At 40.2% G+C, this 20,063-nt stretch overlaps 1 protein-coding gene across 4 annotated transcripts in view; it reads right to left on the bottom strand.

Annotated features, from left to right (window-relative positions):
- lrp8 (low density lipoprotein receptor-related protein 8, apolipoprotein e receptor) overlaps positions 1-20,063 on the bottom strand; it is a 216,467-nt gene that overhangs the window by 109,603 nt on the left and 86,801 nt on the right. For all 4 annotated transcript variants that reach the window (XM_022197266.2, XM_022197269.2, XM_022197268.2 and 1 more), the window contains exon 3: positions 6,552-6,674. In XM_022197266.2, the coding sequence (XP_022052958.1) occupies positions 6,552-6,674 (123 nt within the window). The remainder of the gene's footprint in view (positions 1-6,551; positions 6,675-20,063) is intronic.

Genomic DNA, 20,063 nt, shown 5'->3' with positions numbered 1-20,063 from the left:
GTGTATTTTACTTCTTGCAAAACAAATTTGGAAAATGATTTATAGAAGGTCTTTCACTAAAAAGGATTTACATTCCCACTTTATCCAACTTAAATCGACTTGCGACCTTGAGGAGAAGTGTAATGAATTTTGAGTTTGTTGCTGTTGAGTGCCACCTTGCCTGAACTATTAGAGTGGTTCAATCACCAACAAACAATAGCCAGCTCAGAGCCCATATTTTGCATATTTAAGTTCCTAGTTGTATTTTTGGACTCCACTAGAATATAGTGGGGGATTGCTGTAGTAATCTCTCTTCTAGCACTCCATCTTAAACGTTCCACTCTGATTGGTCAGCTGGCCCAATGAAAGTGAGGTAAACTGGTTATATACGATAACCCCAGACCTCTGAGAACAGACAGAGAGATGTAGCAGAGGAGGATCTAGTGAGGAAATAATAGTGGGTTGAAACGCAGCTGCTCATTCTTTGAGGGTTTGAGGATGTTTCAAACTAAATCAGAGGTGAGCATGTAAATGTGCTACATGATGACATAGATAAGCAACAGAACAAAAAGCCTTTTTTAAAAGAGGTGATTCAGACAGCTAAGGAGCAGAGTTTTCCCTTTGGATTGGACTTGGGGCTTTGTATGTTTTCAGACCTTTGCGCACACAAATTGCAGCTACACTACCGTTCAGAAGTTTATGGTCATCCAAGCAATTTCATGTTCTCCATGAAGACTCACACTTTTATTCATGTGCTAGCATAATTGCACAAGGGTTTTCTAATCATCAGTTAGCCTTTCAACACCATTATCTAGCACAATGCAGCATTAGAACACAGGAGTGATGGTTGCTGGAAATGTTCCTCTGTACTCCTATGTAGATATTCCATTAAAAATCAGCTGTTTCCAGCTAGAATAGTCATTTACCACATTAGCTATGTCTAGATTGTACTTATGATGAATTGAATGTAAGGGGGGAAAAAAAGCTTTCCTTTCAAAATTACAGACATTTCTAAGTGACCCCAAACTTTAGAACGGTAGTGTGTAGAACACACTAAAGAAAAAGGAAAAGCAGACAGAACATGGTATGGACTCTTTAAGATCAGTGCAGAACATTGTGTGCAGACATCCGCACTCTTTCCTGCATCAACCACCTCTCATCTGATTGAGCATTTTCTCAAGAAGCCCCTCCAGGCCCAGATTCATTTTCAGATGTGTAATTACAGACAGCCATAGCGAGGCCTTTGTGTGTGTGTGGTTTCAGAGGTGTGATCAGAGGTCCATAGTTAATCAGCAGTCGACCACAAGTCTCTGGGATCAGCCCATCGATTACCTCCCTGGGCAATCAATTCTATCAAAGGAATTACTTAAACGGAACTGAGATCAGAAAGTGGAGGACACATCTCTCAGAAGATAGAGTATGTGGTACAAGATGGGAGGATGGTAGGAGAGATGTTCAGATGCAGTGAGGACATAACAAGGAATGGATACCAAAGTTCAGACCAAAGTCACCTGCGATATTAAGTGGAATAAAGCAGATACTAAAATTGAAAAGAAAAAGAAATAAGGAGAGAAGAGATGGCGGTAACAGAAACACTTGAGTGGAAAAATGAATCCGGATGCTTCCATAGAGGGTACTAGTCACTGAATAGAACACCATGTATGGGAGATGCTGTGCAGATGTTACACAATCCTCTCCATCATCAAAACAAAATGACTGTCTTCGAACAGGCTCAGAGCAGGTATGCCAAAAGCCAGTGAGGCTGCTGTGATGGCTTGTGGTGGCCAAACACTTACTACAGAATTTACATTTACAATTTGTATGGTCTTTCTTTACAATCATAATCTACAAAGGCAATCACTCTTATTTCTCTTCATAGAAATATTGAATTTGAAGGACTTTTCCATCAATCTGATGAAGCTGCTTCACTTCTATGAACAATTTCTCTATTGAATTAGCAGAAAATTTAATTTATTATTAAATCAAATATAGCTGAGTATATCTCAGGAGATTTTTGCTCAATTCCAGTGATTACTTTTTTAACTTCACGTTATGCAAATACACTGTACTATGTATAATAAAGATGGAGAAAAAAAAAACATGCACACATTGTGTTGCATGCACACAAACACACTTGCACACACATAGGCGTGAGGATGAATGTGGCTGAGAAAGTTAGAGAAGCTCTCAGAGTGTCTGACCTTGATTAGATGTAATGAGACTTAACCACAAGTCCACTAATCTGATGAAATGACTTACAGATTCACCTTGTGATGAATACTAAATACACGCATTGACTCTAGCTTTACACCCTTATGCTGGTGCACACACTTAGAGCATTTATAGGCATGTGCACGTAAACGCACACACCCACACATGTCCTTGGCCTATTCCAATCAAACTTATTGCTTTCAGAATCTTCAAAGGGCCCTTTGATCACCTCTTTGAAAATCATCTTAATAAAAATTGCAAATAGGAACTGGCCTGTAGTTACAGCCATGCGGAAAGTTTTGTGATAAGACAGAAGTAAAAAGACTGACCTCTGGTAGTTCTTGCTTTGTGACTTATCTCTAGAGGCTATGTCTAAGATTAATATGTGAATCTGCTGTTAAATGAGAGTGAATTCTGTGGTGTGTCTGGATTCCACTCTGTCTGCATTAGTTTACTGCTGAGTGATTTGCTCATGATGTTTAAAAAGAACCGTACAATGTTGCTTAGTGAGAGCGTTTCCAAATTTTTCCAACCTTGTTATTATGATAAGGAAATTATAGTTAAGCCCTGTTCAGATCAACTGCAACACTCAAATAAGAAACACAAAAACTTTATTTATACTGTATATTTACATTGGAACAGTGAGGAAACAGGAGATTAAAAAGCAGTTTTTAGATTGCTTCAAGGCAAGATTTTACAACTCAATAATTCTACCTCTGCTGCGATGCTTGGAAGTTTAACAACAGGATTCAAATAAGTCTGGCTGAACTACAAGCTGCTGGTTAACACGGATCAGCCACAACTTTAAAACCACTGACAGGCGAAGTGCTGAACACTGATCATTTAGTTAGAATGCAGTGTTCTGCTGGATAAACATTTGGTTCATGGCACATTCCTCCATGACAACAGCACTCTCCAACAGCAGCAGCCTCCCCAGGTAGGACAATGCATCCCAACAAACAACAAAATTGCTCAGGAACTGCTTGAGGAACCTGACAAAGAGCCCAAGGCATTGACCTTTGTTCTAAACACTCCAGATCTTAATCTGACAAAGCACTTGTGTGAAGTGCTAGACAGAGGCCAATCCATGAAGGCCCAAAGGATCCACTGCGAAACACCACAGGACATTCCAGAGGTCCTGCGTCTACTCTTCACCAGGTCAGAACAGTTTTGGTGGCACAAGGGGGACCATTACAATATTAACTGGTGGTTTTAATGTTGAGACTGATGGTTGCATGATCCACTCCTGTGTAGTAAAAGCTGAGACATTTTAATTTGAGCCAATTTGATTTTTTTTTTTTTGCGTGGCAGCCTGGCTGTGAGAACACAGTAACCCGACTGCAGAGACTGTGTTTTGTGATGAAGTGCTACTGTCAGTTTTTGAACACGTGTTTTTCTGTTTGATACACTAAATCAAAAAGGTAATAGGAGGATGTTAGTAGTAAATAAAATAGGCAAAACGACAAAAAAATGTAGTTCTGGCAATTTGGATATAGATCTCCTTCACCAAATAGAATGTTACTTCAAGAGATTTAATGATAACCAAAGTATAATCTTTCTTAAAATCATCCAAGAAGTCATTCAAACAGAAAGCCTTCAGCATCTAAGCCTCTTAGCTCTTTCCTCCTATTTGAGCCACGCCTATGCAAGCAGTATATGGTTTATATAATCATTTGTCAAGTCTTTTCGTACCCATTTATTGGTCGGCATACTGAAAGCCAGACTTCTGGACTCCATGAGTCCAGTCTAAAGAAAGCTAAAAGACTAAAATATAAAGTTAATAACTTGCAAAGTTCTAATGCAGTTCCTTAAAAGCCTCATTGTGTCACAGAAGTCATTTAATCTCTACCATCTGATTCTTGCAGCCAGTGAATAACCTGATATTCAAAAAGAAAAAGCATTTAAAGCTACTGCTTAATTTCTACACACCCACACAAAGTTTCTGAAGTCACTCCCTTTCTTACTTTTCCGAGTCTTTAGTTCCACTATACAAACACACACATACAATAGAATTCCTCCCTGCTCCACACTGTGCTGATCACACCGCTTTATAGACCAGTCCTTTACCTGTGAATCTGTTAAAAACCCAGTAATCATTGTGGGCAGTGCTCCATTTTTCATAATTATAGCACTGAGCGACCTCACCACCTGCCAGCCAGAGTGTGATAGGGAAGGTCTGTTTGCTGGCTTTGTAACAGGCTTTCATAATTACTACAGTGTATGCTGAGAACATGGGATTAGATTTGGGTGTTTTTTTGTACAAAAGCTGAGGTTTTTGAGCTGTAATGTAAAAATGGTCTCCTGGTTAACATTCCCACATACATTCCTCAGCAATCCATTCCTACACCCTCCATCTCACATAACTAAGCAAATAAATAAGAAGTAAACATGCAAAAAAATATATTTTTGCTTTTTCTGACTTGACTTAGTATATACATTCTTGATACAGAATGCTATACTGTCAGTGCAAGAGTTTGAAACTGAAGGCAATAAAAGATAAACTATTTCTATACTTACCTAAAATCTCTATTTATGAAATGAATGTTCAGCATGATTTGTGACTTCAGGCGTCACGAGTTTGGAAGTTAATCATGATCCAGTGTGCAACTCAGGCACAGACTTGTGACAAATTAAGGAAAAACCAACATCAAATGTTTAAGTAAGTGGCCAGACCACTATGTGCTGCAAGAACAGCATCAGTGCACCTTAGTATCGTTTCTTCCAGTCTCTAGATCTTTACTGAAGAAGAACATCATTCTTCTAAAAAATATCTCCTAATCTTTTATGATGATGGTGGAGAGCGCTGTCTGACACTAGAGTTAAAAATCACCCACAAGTGGTGACTACTAAAGCCACAGCATTTGATTCAAATCGCGCTTATACTCATGAAACCACTGAGGGCCCCTTCATGCCCTGTGGAAGGAAGTATTGTTATCCTGGAAGAGACCACTCCCATCAGGATAGAAATGTTTCATCAGAGGATAAAGGTGATCACTCACAACAACTTTGTATTGATTTGTAGTGACCCTTTCCTTTAGGGGGTTAAGTGGACCCAAACCATGCCAGCAAAATGTCTCAGACAGCATAAGAGCCAGCGGATCCCCTCACTTTAGGGGCCAAGGATTCTCGTTTGCGCTTTAATTTGGCATTCGTCTGTATATGTGATGTGTAAACCTGAAACCACTAGTGAGAAACATTGAGAAATTATATTTGGAATAAGCAGCAGACATCTTGTGTCCAGTGTATTCATAGATTCTTTTCCAATGTAGCCGAAAAAATACAGGCTTAATGAATTCATTAACAATTAGAGCTGTCACCTGCACTGCTGCATTTCCATTTTCCAAAATTGCCTCAAATGTATAATTCATCATCCCTCACTTGATATGATAAAAGGACGGTCAAATAAAGGGTTTTATCTGCCTATTAAAACACATCCAATATACTGACAAACGGATTGTGAACACTGTGATTTCATCTATATTGGCTGCAGTGCACCATTACAATAAAGCAATACACTTTTTAATCACATTTATTAACAGTTAAACAGACAACAGGCGATCTTTCAAAATGCACTGCATAACTGAACTGAACATATCATTTACAGAATATCTTTCCGTGCGTTTTGAGCTGCTTAATGAGGAAGAGATGAATTCAGCAAGCATTTCTAATTCTCACTTTTTACTTCTCAAGTAGTGTGCTATGTGGAAATAATGCTAAAGAAGTCAACATCCCATCCACTCTTCCGCCCTGTGTGGCCTTGATCTAACCCTGCGAGGGGGTCCTGCGTGTGATGGTGCAGCCAGCACCCAAAAGCAACTAAAAGCAATTTTCTGAGGCAATGTGCAAGAAATAGAAGGTTGGCACAGCGGCTGGAGCGCAGAAAAATGTGACACACTGAGAATGAGCGACCTTGGGAGTTCTTTATGCTGAAGGAAATGCGTGTGCGCATGTATCTGTGTGGAGGTCAACTACTTTATACGCGAGTACATGGCTGTAAGAGAGACAAAAACTCTGACTTCATGCTGGTGTATATGCAATTCAGATAAAGTATGTGTTTTCGTAGATTTTCATTTCATTAAAAACACAAACATACACACACTGCTATGCAAACACACAGCTGTTAGCACATGTGAGACTAGTTAAATGTGTGTGTGTGTGTGTGTGTGTGTGTGTGTGTGTGTGTGTGTGTGTGTGTGTGTGTGTGTGTGTGTGTGTGTGTGTGTGTGTGTGTGGACCCACCTGACAGTGTGTTTATGAGCTTGTGATCTTCTCTCTGATCGTATTTGAATGCTTACTTTTATGATACCGTTTGCATAGCGGTGTGTATGTGCGTCTGTCAGAGTGTCTGTGATGCTACTTACTGCAGATTGCATCAGCCTCGTCTGAACCGTCTGCACACTCTGGTTCTCCATCACAGCGCCACCTAGCAGGAACACACTGTCCATTCTTACAGGCGAAGTCTGTGGTTGCACACGTCTTCTTTGCTGTGAAAAGGGAGAAAACATTTAATATTAGCATACAGTCAGATTTCTTTTTTTCTGTCACATTATTAATCAGTAATTGATTAATCTCCAAAACAAATGATAATGCAATTCCTTCAAAATCTGCTAAATTAAATTAGCAATTTGGAAACAAAACTGCAGTCCTGGTAACTTTTGGCTCATTTTCTGTACATGAGCACTAGCCGAGAGCCATTAAACACTACAGAAGTCTCTGTCATGGTGGCCCAGTGCAAGCTAAACACCAATAATGTTCTCCGCTTGCCAGCACAGAGCCGCCCATAGCCCAACTGACCACCTTCCCTGAGTGCTATAAAAATAAATACAAATAAATTGGAGATTTCGAGGCTCCACCTACTGGTGCGACCCGGTACTGAAGCTAGCGTACGACACATTTTCTGACAAGCATGCCCCTTGTCTTCGGTTAATGTAATTTCAATAGATTCAATTCTTAACAGCAATTGATCATCAATTAATCTATATCATTTTAACCATCACATGTCCGAAAAAAGTAAAGCAGCATCATGTGTGCTGCTGCTCTCTGCTAGTTGCTAATTTACGCTGTAGTGTGTAAGGCAGTAACTGTCAATTAGAGGCTATATTTGATATATAATGGCACAAATTCTCTGCACATTGCAGGTGATGTTTAACTAGAGACAAGAAAACAACATATACAGAAACTGCACAGACTAGCAAATGACCTCTGAAAACTGCATGGTGAAACAGTTGAGGGCAAGGAAATGTCAAAAGTTTCATAATCCGCTTAACAAGTCAGCAAGGTTAGGAAATTTAAATTTACAAGAAGTCAAGCGGAATTCTTAAGCACAATCTTCAAACCAATTTCCCAGTCCAATTTTAATTTAACCTTCAGTATATTATGTTTTGCCTACACAGTCTTACGAGCTGGAACCTCGGTGGTGTGTTCAAATGCATCTTGTAACAAAAGACATGAGGAAACGAGAGGCCTTTGATTGGCCAGCCTCTGTTGGTATGTCTTCTTTGAGGCTGACTTAGTAGATCAAGGCCACAAGTCTGGTGAGAGCTTTAAAAAATGTCTTAGCTGAGCTGTGGCATTGCCCACCTGTGTGTATGCAATCGAATATATTAATATCTCTTTTTCAAATGACAAAGATCTGGTATGCATGAAAAGTCTCAACTCTCCTGATAAATCCACAGTGAGGATACAATACTTTTTCTGGATACAGATTTGTTACATAATGTCGGTATTGCAACTTTATAGAAGTGAAATACTTAGAATGACAGTTTACAAGAGGATGCTGCAGTGAATGAGCAACGCTATTTGTGATGAGAGCTGTTTGCTTTAGGCAGAGTGAATAAGAAGTGAACTGACAACTTAATTAGACCCCTTTTGTGTAAGGTTGTGTTGGATTTTGTGGAAATAATAAAGTACATCACATCCAAACAGTCGCAGCACTGTTTAACTGCCTGCTTGGACTGGCTCTGAGGTTTTCCTCCATTTCAACCACCCCATGATCCACCTTCCAGTCCAGTCTTAGCAGAACCAACTGTGGCTCTGTGTAGCACTTCCCTGATAGCCTGTGGACTCCAAAGGTTTTGTGCAGTCACTTTCTCCAAGCAAGGGGAAAATTGAAGCACTTGGGTCTGTCACGGGGAGAGGCAAAAAAATCCCTCTCCGTGACAGCGAGAGCCAGTGAACAAGAGAAAGCACTCGCTTGGCGTGCTAGCAATGCCTCGCCTCGTCATGATGAAATATATAGAGAGGGGGGTTGACAAATCGCAAGAAAGTGTGAGTGTGTGTGCGTGAACAACTCTGTGTGTGTGTGGTGGTGGTAGTGGTGTCGGAGTGACTTTCTTCTGACAAGCAGAGAGAGTGATTGCCGCTGTCGTTTTCATTCACGTGAGCCACTGACCGCAGTTCAGCTGAAAATGTAAGTTGGATGATGACACCCTATGGACATACAGTAAATGAATCATATTTGACTTTCTGGAGCTAAAGAAGAAGATCAATAGTGCACTCATGTCTGTATGCCAAATATGCACCCAGGAGATGGCAAAGGCTTAGCATAATGTTGGTGAAATAAGGTAGAAATAAGGAGTAGTTCTGTCCAAAAGTTTGAAGAAAATGGCAAACCTGCCTGTTCAAATTTGGCGAATATCAGACAGATATTCGAACGTTATCAAATCTCTAATCTTTGTATGTGGTTTTTAATAACAAATTGAACCTGTATGTGCAATAAGATTCACATTTACATAAAAAAAACTGCAGAACTACACTACAGTTCAAAACTTTTGGGTCACATGGACAATTTCATGTTCTCCACGAAAACTCACACTTTTATTCATGTGCTAACACAATTGCACAAGGGTTTTCCAATCATCAATTAGCCTTTCATCACCATTAGCTAACACAATGTAGCATTAGAACACAGGAGTGATGGTTGCTGGAAATGTTCCTCTGTACCCCTATGGAGATATTCCATTAGGAATCAGCTGTTTCCAGCTACAATAGTCATTTACCACATTAGCAATGTCTAGACTGTTTTTCTGATTAATTTCATGTTATCTTCATGGGAAAAAACTGCTTTTCTTTCAAAAATAAGGATATGTCTAAGCAACCCCAAACTTTTGTACGGTAGTGTACATCACAGCTCTCATTCAAACGGCTGAACTACAATGATTTGGCACCACCCTCGCAGTGCGTTCCACACAGTTAGCAAGGGAAGAGCTCGCCAGCTTATTAGCTTGTTGTTTATGTGTGAGTAGCCTTGGATGTCTTGGGGTGTGTGGTAAAAGCCAGAGTAATGACTGATGGCACAACTGGGAGCCATAATAATGAAGTACATGCTGGAAAAACTGACAGCATCTCAGCAGCGGGGACCGATGCTTCTGATATGTACGTATAATTTTATTCATATGGATGACAGATAGAAGTGCGGCGGACTGAAAAAAAAGACAGAGACAAGTGCACAATCACACACTCACCAGCACCAGAGTATTGATTTTATGAAGGGAGAAAAAAGAATAGGGGGAGTCCTAAAGACATGAGAGAGATGGAATTGAAAAAGGTGTTGGCCTAGAATAAATGAAAAGCATGTCCCCAGGGATAGCCGAGTAGTCAGAGCCAGAGACAAAGGTAAATAGAAAGAGGAGAGAGGGGTACAAAAAGACAGACAAGAGGGAAAGCTGCTGTAGAGGTGGGGTCTGGTGTAATGGCATCAGTTGTCACAAAGGACCCCATAAATCCCTTTCCTTCCTACCAGTATGTTAGCATAAACCCAATCTCTCTCTGTCCACCCTCCCTGTTTTTTATCTTTCCCTTTCCCTTCATCTTTGCCTAAAGCCAGATAGCACACACAGCTGTAACACACACAGAGTATGTACCAGGCAGGAAAATTCACAGTGTTGCCGTAGATCACAATAAACCCGATGCCAGATATCCACAAATAAGGATTTGCCTTCACCTTCATATCATATCTCCTGTCACGGGTCATCTTAATCCGCTCCACAACCAGCTTGCTTAATACCAAAGGGGTTGCAAAACGGTGCAGGAACCACACTGGGTTAGAACACATCACACTCACAAGGATTAATTAAAATGCAGAAGCTAGTAAACATAAGCCTATCAATTTCCTACGACCGCTTCCTTAACTCATATTTTTCTTATCTAAGGGACAAAATGGAAAATAATACAATTCACCTTGGCCCCTTCATACTCTGGGGGTAGAAAGCATTGAATAGCGTTTCTGCTGTGGGCAAATAAAATATGCGTTTAATTAACCTTAGAATAGATGATGTACTCGCACGCACAAATATTTAAAAGTGGCGCTGGACACAGGTAGAAAACACAATAGGAAAAACATTCAGTAGGAGATTTCCAGCAGCTGCAGGACATTTTGATTCATCTCAAGAAAAAAAATCAAATAAAATAACAGCGCTTGTATTTTCTGAAAAAAATTATATTCAGACTATATGAAAAAGTGTTATTATTCCAATACATTATAGTTATCATCATTAGCCTTGAAATACAACATGTAGAAAAGTGCAGTCATTTGGGGTTTTGAAGAGTAAATCCCACAGATGGGTCTACAGTCCAACAGTTCAGAAAGAACTCTTCCATGTAATGAGATAAGCATTCAAATAAAACTCATTTTTCACTGCAACAGGCGCAGCAACTGACACCAGGAATAAAAAAAGCAATACACACTTAAAACACTCCGGAGGGAACGTGAAGAACAGCTAGACGTGCACGTCACTTTTCACTCCACACAGCTATGCTCTAAATGTTGGAGAAACATAGATCGAGGTCATTAATTAGAAAATCCCATCACTAATGTAAAAACTAATATGTTCAAAAATCTAGGCACAGCTTCCCAGGCTCCTCAAGAGTTGCTGATGCACACAAACAGCTGCCTACATTTACATTCTGAAGCAGCAAGGCCTGTCATATATGAGTGCCATCCATATGGAACAGCCCAAACCTGCCCTAAGAGCTATGAGAGTGAGCGTGGAGGAGAGAGGAACTACACTCACATTATACAACCCTCATACCTACCGACCACATCTCCACCTCGAGCTGAAACACAACATTTAGTTTTAGTCCTCGGTTCCCACATAGAGAACTCGATGAATATTTATGTGCAATAGGAGACAGACCGGAGGAGGCTGAGCTTGCTCGCTACTTGATTTTATCCATATTCTTGAGTCATCACTAACTTTGTGCACCTTTAAACTGCACCATCCAGTTCTCATATCTTATCCGCCATTCCGCTTCACTCACACTTCAACGAGGGAATCCTGCAGGCTTGTGTTTAACCGACTACAGTGCCGTTTACAGAGCAGCATATGGCCAAAGATATTTATGCCTTGTTGAGATTTGTTTTGTTGAGGCTTTACTCACTGGAGGGCGTTACCCCACTGTAATGTAGTCTGCTCTGTTCATTTATTTATCAAGAAAGATGCATATTATTTCAAGACCCCTCTGGAGAAAATTTGATTTTTACCTTGTTAATGTGTCCATATGGTGTGGTTTATGCTGGAAGACATACACTGAGTAAAATAAGCAGTCAATACTGTGGCTGAGTATTTCCACCTTAAAACTGCAGTGTACCAACATTCTCAAAAACAAAGATTCAGACTTCCAGGTTTTCATACAGACAGAGCTTCGGGAGCCAATCCTGTCAGTTTGCAGGAATGGACTTTCTGTATCTTTATTCTTTGTCAGAATTGATTTCCAGTTCCAACATGTGGACTCCAACATGAATTACTCAGATATTACTACTGTGTGGTGCATGGTCGTTCTACATTGTTTACAGAGATGTAGGTGAGCTGGTGTGCTGGGGAAAGGTGGATGGAAAAAGAGGAAAGGACTTCTTAAATACACACATTCTAAGAGAAGCAATGGTGTCCAGATACATCAATGACATTTTAAGGCAGCGAGGAATGCTAATTCACTGCTTTTTTTTTTTTTTTTTTTTTTTACGAAGCATCCAGAGCCCTTGGATCATCAGGGACAGGTTTACCATGTGTTCCTAGAATCAGAACCAAAAACAGAGAAGCAGCATTCAGATATTATGCTCCTTAGCCGTGGAACAAACATCCTGAACACTTGAGGTCTGTTCGAACTGTGGGCTCTTTGAAATCAGGTCTGAAAACCATATTGTTTACTGCAGCTTTCTCTTAGATGCTCAATTTATTCTCCTGACTTTTAATGCACTTTTATTGTTTAATTATGTTTTATTTCTACAATTTTAATGTATGATCTTAATGTCTACCTTTAAATCATTTCTATAATTCATTTGAAAGTTCTGTGCTGAATTAGCCTAGCCGCGCTAGACCCATGTTCTGAATTCTGAAGACACAAGGGTCTAGGGCCGCTTGACAGGGAGGGAGGCGGGCTAAAAGGTTGTCTTTCAAATCACTCTGCAGCAATTGGGTAGGTATACAACCAATCAGCGCAACGAATAGGCTGACGGAGTTCCTAGAGCGCCGGCGGATTGTGGCTAAGTCCCATTAGCTTCCCAACCAGCGGAGCAAACTGGTATATTAAGGATTTGCCATATCCCGTCGGCATAAGTCCAAATACGTCTTTCTTCTCAATGAAACGTCCTTTGTTTATCTTTCAAGTTGAATTTTAGCTTCAAATCTTTAAGGGCTGTGGCCAAAGCCGAGTTGAAAGATAACTGTTTATTGTGCGCCGGTTGTTTCTGTCAGAATCGTCACGCCTCTGTCATAACTTCATTACGCCCACCTTCTGACTCTACACTTCATGGTGATTGGTCCGGCCAGTTTTAGGAGAATCCAGCCTCGAGCCTTATGGAAGGTAACTAGACCCACCCTGGCAGAGAATTAAATTCGTTGCCGTGGGTTGTCTAGCGCGGCTAGGCTAGTGCTGAATGTGTTTCTTCGCCATTGTAAAGCCCCTTGAATTGCATTGTGGATGTATTCTGCAATACAAATAAACTATTTATTTATCAAGGACACATGAGAATGCATAAATGTAATATTCAGCTGCAGTTCCTGGGCAGCTTGCCGTTAAAAGACATACACAAAACAGACATTACACCCCATTAAAATCACACAGAATAGGTTTAAATTCGACGCTTCAAATGTATTTTTGTCACTTGACTTATCCTTACTGGCATTAATAACAACTTTAAAGTGCTCAGAAATCCAAGTAGCAGACGTCCATAATGGTGCTACACTCAACGCCTTTTCAGTAAATTATAGAGTGAGATAATGAAGTGCATTTTAAGCAGTATCGTGGATGACCAGTTCAAGGATGCTCTCTAAATAAGCATTACACGCTTATAGGGTCATGAAAAGCCAAACCGCTTGAAATATTGCCAATCATATCAATGCATTGAAGCGATCATGTATGCAGTGTCGCAAAACATGCTCAGGACATGCTTATGAGGAGCTGCCACTGTGTTAATCTTCTGCTGACATTCAAATAAGGTCACGCTCTGGACATCCCCATAATCAATGGGCGACTATGCCGACCTACTGATGCTCCATCCAAACAACACACATGCTGCACACTTCTTAGGATTCCACGCCACATACCCCTGACAACATGATATGGGACGCTGCGGTTCGACCGGAGAACAGGTAAAGGTCAGCTCCTGTCTCGAAGTCATTCAATTTACCCACTCCATTACACACACAGACACAGACACACACGGAGTGAAAGAGAAATGGAAATAAAACATCCAACAGCACAGTAATAGCTAGGGGAACACGGTGTCACCTCTAATTAGGATCTGTAGACTCCAGTCCCTGAAATGTTGATTTGCTCGAATAACAGTGGCTTGAAACAGACAACCGGTGCTGTAGTGAGATCATTTAGCATGCTTCAGTCAGAGGCAGTGACATCTTTTAATCTGCTTCCAAGCACAATAAACAAAGCGAGCATCCTCAGTTGACTAGCTTTTGATCTGGCAAAAGAGGACTGTTTATGACATTCAAATGTGCATAACAAAAGACTTCCTCAGCTTGAGTTTAGGACATTTTGGTTTCTTGGTTTGTTATTATTTTGACGGCGTAAGTGTTAATTCAGATGCAAGCAGGTTTTTAGTTCAAGCACATTAACTGCTGTTTACACAGTCTGTGGTTATTGGTTACTGACAGTATGAATCCCTTTTGGGTGCAGAGTGTTAGTATACAGTATTATGCATGTAAGCCACACATCATACAGAGAATTTTTTTCAGTACATAGTTCCACTACATAACAGAAAGTTCTTCTTATAGTATAAAAGATGGATGTAGTCTCAGAGGTTTGGAAAGTGAGCCAACATGAGAGCTTTAAGCTGCATTTTATCTACCAACCAGCAGGGGACGGCTCATCTGGTTTTACATTTTGCTAATAAATTCATGATGTCAATCATTATTTTTAAGACTTATTACATATAGCATAATGTTAATTTAGTAAATGGTCTTATTTAAAGTAAAAAAGATGCTAAAGCAAGGTATATTTTAGACCACAGCTACTTTGTGACTGACAGGTGTCCTCACGTTCTCAGTCAGATCCACCCCTCACTCACCATTTTCAGTCTACAAAAACAAAAATAAAACAAGATGGCGACTGCCAAATTCCACACCTGAGGCTTGAAAACAGTAGTCCACAATCCAAGAGTAAGACCTAACAGACCTAATCTTTTATCTAAAGTCCCCTCTCATGTCCTTGACTTTGTATCTTTTTGTGCTTTGAGGAAGAGGCACCTGAATGTTGCTGCTTAACTATCCAAGAAAAATTAAACTTTAAACTTTGTTTGCCGTCTTCAGATAAATGTGTTTTAGAGTCCACAGTAAGTACTGTGATAACAGTGTCACTCTGCTCTGATATTCCACTACAGAAAAAGTAATCAAACTGTGTACAGCTAGATATGCATGTAGATTTGCACATATATGTAATGGAAAATCCAGTTTGTAAAACTAAATCAACAAAACTGAGGCAACAGAAGTAGAGATAGAACGCCACCTCTGAGTGTTTGAAACGGTTTCTGTAGTCATCACTGCAGGGTAAAGATGGAAAGCCAGGTGAACGCTGAACAAAGAGAGTCTGTGTCAACTGATGATTATGAAAATTAACTTTGCTCTGCCTTTAAAGTGGAAGTTAACTTTTTGCTCTTTATATTTAATTCCCATATTATTGTGAGAACTTCATGAAAGTCTCATAAAACTTAAATGGTACACGAAGAATGCTTCATTCTGTACTTCTGTTCTGCATATTTTTCTTTTCTTTTGAAGGAGCACAGGGCTGCCCTGGAGTTAATCTGGAAGCACAACCTGTATGCCCTGCACAGCCATATGTAACACAAACACATCTTTCTTGAAACATCACAAATAAAAAAGAAGCCGAAAAAAAATGGTGGAGTGTGTCTTTGGCTGTAAACAAGTCACCCAGGAAAATGCGAGCGAGTAAAACGAGCGAAGGGAGAAAAATGAGGCAAAAAGCAAAGAGGGCAGGAGAGAACAGAGAGAGTGAACGTGGGAGAAAGAGGACAGGAAATAGATAGTCCTCTACATTGTTGTGATCAGCTAAAGAGCGAAAGAACGGAGCGTGTCAGTGGAGGGAAAGAGGCCGTTAATCAGTGAGCAGAGGTGGAACAACAAAAAAAACGAGGGAGCGGGGAATACGCCGAGAAATGTGTGTGTGTGTGTGTGTGTGTGTGTGTGTACGAAAAACACATACAGCGATGGAGTAAAGAAGACAAGTATAATATTAGTCTTTAGAGGAGATCAAAGGCATGTCCAGTTTCCCAATAATCAGCTAGAGACAGAGAGATATCATGGAAAAGAACCATAATACAACAATAGCACAGAGCAGCTGAAAAAAACATCGACAACCATTTTATTTTACTGTAACAAGTTTGAACTTCATGACTCTGGATTTGAGCACCTTATTCAATCAAATACCAGCTGCAACATGCACAGCATAATCCAGCAACAAAGAGATAATTGACCACCTATTGACTGATTAAAAATAAGAGCATCTCAAAAAATGTTTCGAATTCTCACACAAAGTCTTGAACTTTTCAAAGGTAAGCCATTCCAACTGCAGTGTCAAACTGTGGTTAGAGTTGGTATCAAGCATGTATATTACTAAACATCAGAGGGGAATGAGTAAATAGTATAAGTGTAACATCAAGGTGAGTATAAAGTGAAGACCAATAATCTAAGAAGGTGCTGGGGTTCATGTGCACATGGCAGTGAGACTCTGATGTTCACACTACAAAGGCTGGAGATGTGAAGTGAACTCATGGCAATCCAGACAGCTGGCCAGATCAAATACAGCATATATTATGCTCCTCACAACACATCAAATACCACCTACCAGTTCAAAGAAGCTTGTTACCATTTTATGATCTCCCTCCCTGGGCACAGGAGAGCCAGGTCCATAGGGCAAGACGTGGGCTCCAGATTTTCAGGACAAAAACAAGTGAATCATTAATAAGGTGTATCAGAGGTGAGTGGAGTCGGGCAGAAGTCAGAGCGCCACTTTGCATCAAATGGCAAAGGAGGAAGCTGAAGCTCAGGGTAGTAAAGATGAAAGAGATGACAGGAGACTGTAGGAATTACTATTTATGTATTCAATGAGACGAAGAAGATGTGGTAGGCTGGAAGGTAAACAAGAAACTAACGTAAGGAGCTGAAAGAGTTCTATGTTTTGAGGAACCTCATATCCATGCAAGTGCATTGTGGTGACTGACATGGTACAGTTAATTCAAAGTAGGGAACGCAGGCAGACAACATATAGACAATGCTGGCTTTGTCCACTTGTTAACTGAATACCACCTTAACGTCTTACAAGTGAGATGAAGAACCCTAATCACCTTCAAACAATATTCTTGGGGTTCTGGCTTTCATGTGTGGATGCTATTATGATACAGACCAACCACCTACGTATTGTCCCAGAAAAACACATTCCACTGTGGCAACGACGCTCCAAAACAAAAGCAGCCTACCTCTATTTATGAAACGCTTGAGAAGCCCAACAAAGATCCCAATGCATTGATCTGGCCTTTAAACGTCATAGATTCCAATTGGAACTGAGCATCTGCCCCCAGACCTCAACCCACAGAACCCAAACGATCCAGTGCCATTGTCTTGGTGCCAGAAACACTACAGAAGACTCAGAGAATTCCCATGTTCATGTTAAATAGCTGATCAGTGCATAATTGCACTAGATAAAAAGCAGAATGAATTTCTTGATGTGCTCTAATTGCTACCGTTTCTTTTCACTGTCACAAACCACAGATTTAACAACTCAACCACTAGCAGACTACTTCATGACAGCTCTGAGTTATAATTACCTACCGAGAGGTGTCTTGTGTTTCAAAATGGAAATGTAGTCCAAACAGCAACTTACTGGACTGCACTGTCTCTTCACACATCCAAACTGACGAAGCACAAGAGCTGCCATAGATGATCTTAACTGCCATACTTGCAACAGGGAAAATCACACTGATAAAGTATTGTGACCTCCACAACAGTATCTTCTGCTGGTGGATTAGCTCATCTGAATCAACCCGACAGATACTATTTAATGACTCCAACTTTCTGAAGACTCACTAAATCAAAACCATGAAGGCGAGTGCTGTGGCTGAGATGCGTACCTGCTGGGAGATTCTGGCTGCTAAACCACCACGTAAGTGCAAGTCAGTGCTTCCTCCAGAGAGGGAAACATTTATAGCCTGAGCTCAGCCAACTTCAATCACAGACTTCTAGTGAATGACCAGAGGTGGGCATAAACACTAAAATTCTACAGGTTTATAAAGCACAAAAAGCTCCGGGTTCAAAATATATTTCTAATTTGCTGCTGTGCAATGAACTCAGGTGGTTTTTATGCGACACATAACTGTAACAAACTCCAAGAAAACTTGGCATCTGCTGCAGCTTTCAGTCCTACAAAAACAAGGCTAAGGAGCTTTTCTGGCACTGCCTTTTATTAAATTCAATTTTGGGACTAATTATTTATATCTTGCTCTCCCCTGTAGCTGCATAGCCATTATTCTGCTATTTAATTTGTCTTATTCTATTTTCATTTATTTTTTATCTTCTATATTTTCACCTTTTTAAAACCTCTTTACAGCTGACTTTTACACTGTCTTTTAATATTACATAATTTCTTTTATAGCTTGTCTTAATGCCCTTCTTGTTTTATGGAAAGTGCAGTGTGTTTGTTGATGAAAGGTGCTCTACAAATATTTCATGCTGTACACACTTCTAAGTGCAACCATTATGTTGTTTCATAGTATTACATTAGCCGTTTTCTGTTGCATTTTTTTTTAATTTTATGGTTAATGATATAACCTTGCATACCTTACAGTCATAGTGCTAAGAAATTACAATAGCAAAACGATATATTGTGAGTTTTCATGACTTTTTACAGCTGCAATATGTTTAATATTAACACATATTATGCAGCATTATTATTCTGCCAAGGAATAGCAGAGTTATGTCACAATCAGTGTATGCTTGTCCATCTGTCTGTCCGTCTGTTAGCAACATTATTCAAAAACAGACTAACTGATATGGATGAACTTTTCAGGGAAAGTCAGAAATGACAAAGACCAAGTGATTAGATTTTGGTAGTGATGCGGCTTATAGTGTGGATCCACAGATTTATTAAAGATTATTGTATCATTGCGAGCATGGCGTCACTGTAACTATGACAACAAGTGAACACAACCTCATCTGCCTGTTGACGATCACATGACGGCGGTCCTCCTACAAATCCACCGCTGTGGACTTATCGGGACGTATCTGTTGGAAACGATACAAGGAACAGCTGATTAAATTATGAAGGTGTTTCCGAGTCCCATTATTTCCTGCCGCTCGCTACATATTTAGGTCACGTGATCCAGTATCTACACATGACATACACATGCGCAAGGTCATTCTATTTGTGGGTACATCTACATTAAATTGTCATATTCTATACTGCCGTGATTTCTGCCATTCGGAAATGAAGCAGCCTTGACGGAGTACTGTGCTCTGGGTGCTTTTCTTGTCTACTAAAATGTTTTTATAATATTGGTACTAAATGCTCTTTCTAAAATATTTAAAGTAGCAGCATACGGTGGAGTATTTGTCTTACTCAACTGTTTTAACATCTCCTCTTTCTCTCTGGGACCAATGCAGTAGTCAATCAACAGTAAAATCCTCTACTTTCCAACGAGTTGCGGAAATCTTTGTTAAGCAGGTGTCGTCACGCTTTAGAGGAATAAATAGCTCCCTTTAATCTAACAAATGAAGACGGATTGCGCAAAAACAAAGTGGCACACAATAAACACATCACGCAGCAGTCACATGCAGAGGATTTCAAAAGGACAAATTCCTAAACGCGATCAATTAATCAAGGCGACTCCGACGCTTTGTGGAAGTAACGCCTGTGCAGCTCCAGCTACTTCACAGAGGTTAATCTCTCTCCTGTGTGTCTGTGCGCTCATGAATCTGTTTATACCTCTGCTTAAGTCTGCATCTGTTTACTTATTTTAAGAAGACAGATTGCACCACTTTCTGTGTTCCAAGCTTCCAGAGAAATATGAAGAGCCTTTATGTGACTCACTCTGCTGTGATGGGGATTAACATTAAGAGGAGCTCATGGGAGAGGCTGTGGTGCTGAATAATAATAATAATATGAATGACACTATTAAGTTTTGAGACATTGTGAAAACAGCATTACCTAACTGCAACAAATAAATGCACACGGGCAAGGAGTTGTCACAAGGAACACACACATTCTGTTCGTCCTGCAGCCGGCCGTCTCTTTGCTCAGAGAGAAGAAGTAAAGGCACGCCTTTAGAGTCAGCCATGTATGCCTAACACCTTGGTCAAATATTAGTGCTCTGAGATGACTGTTTAATTCCTGTTTCCTTCTTCTACTGCCTG

Source organism: Acanthochromis polyacanthus, chromosome 4, assembly GCF_021347895.1.
Source record: "Acanthochromis polyacanthus isolate Apoly-LR-REF ecotype Palm Island chromosome 4, KAUST_Apoly_ChrSc, whole genome shotgun sequence".
Lineage (NCBI taxonomy): Eukaryota > Metazoa > Chordata > Actinopteri > Pomacentridae > Acanthochromis > Acanthochromis polyacanthus.
Note: the sequence above shows the minus strand (reverse complement) of the source record. Positions and strands in the feature narration are given on the sequence as shown.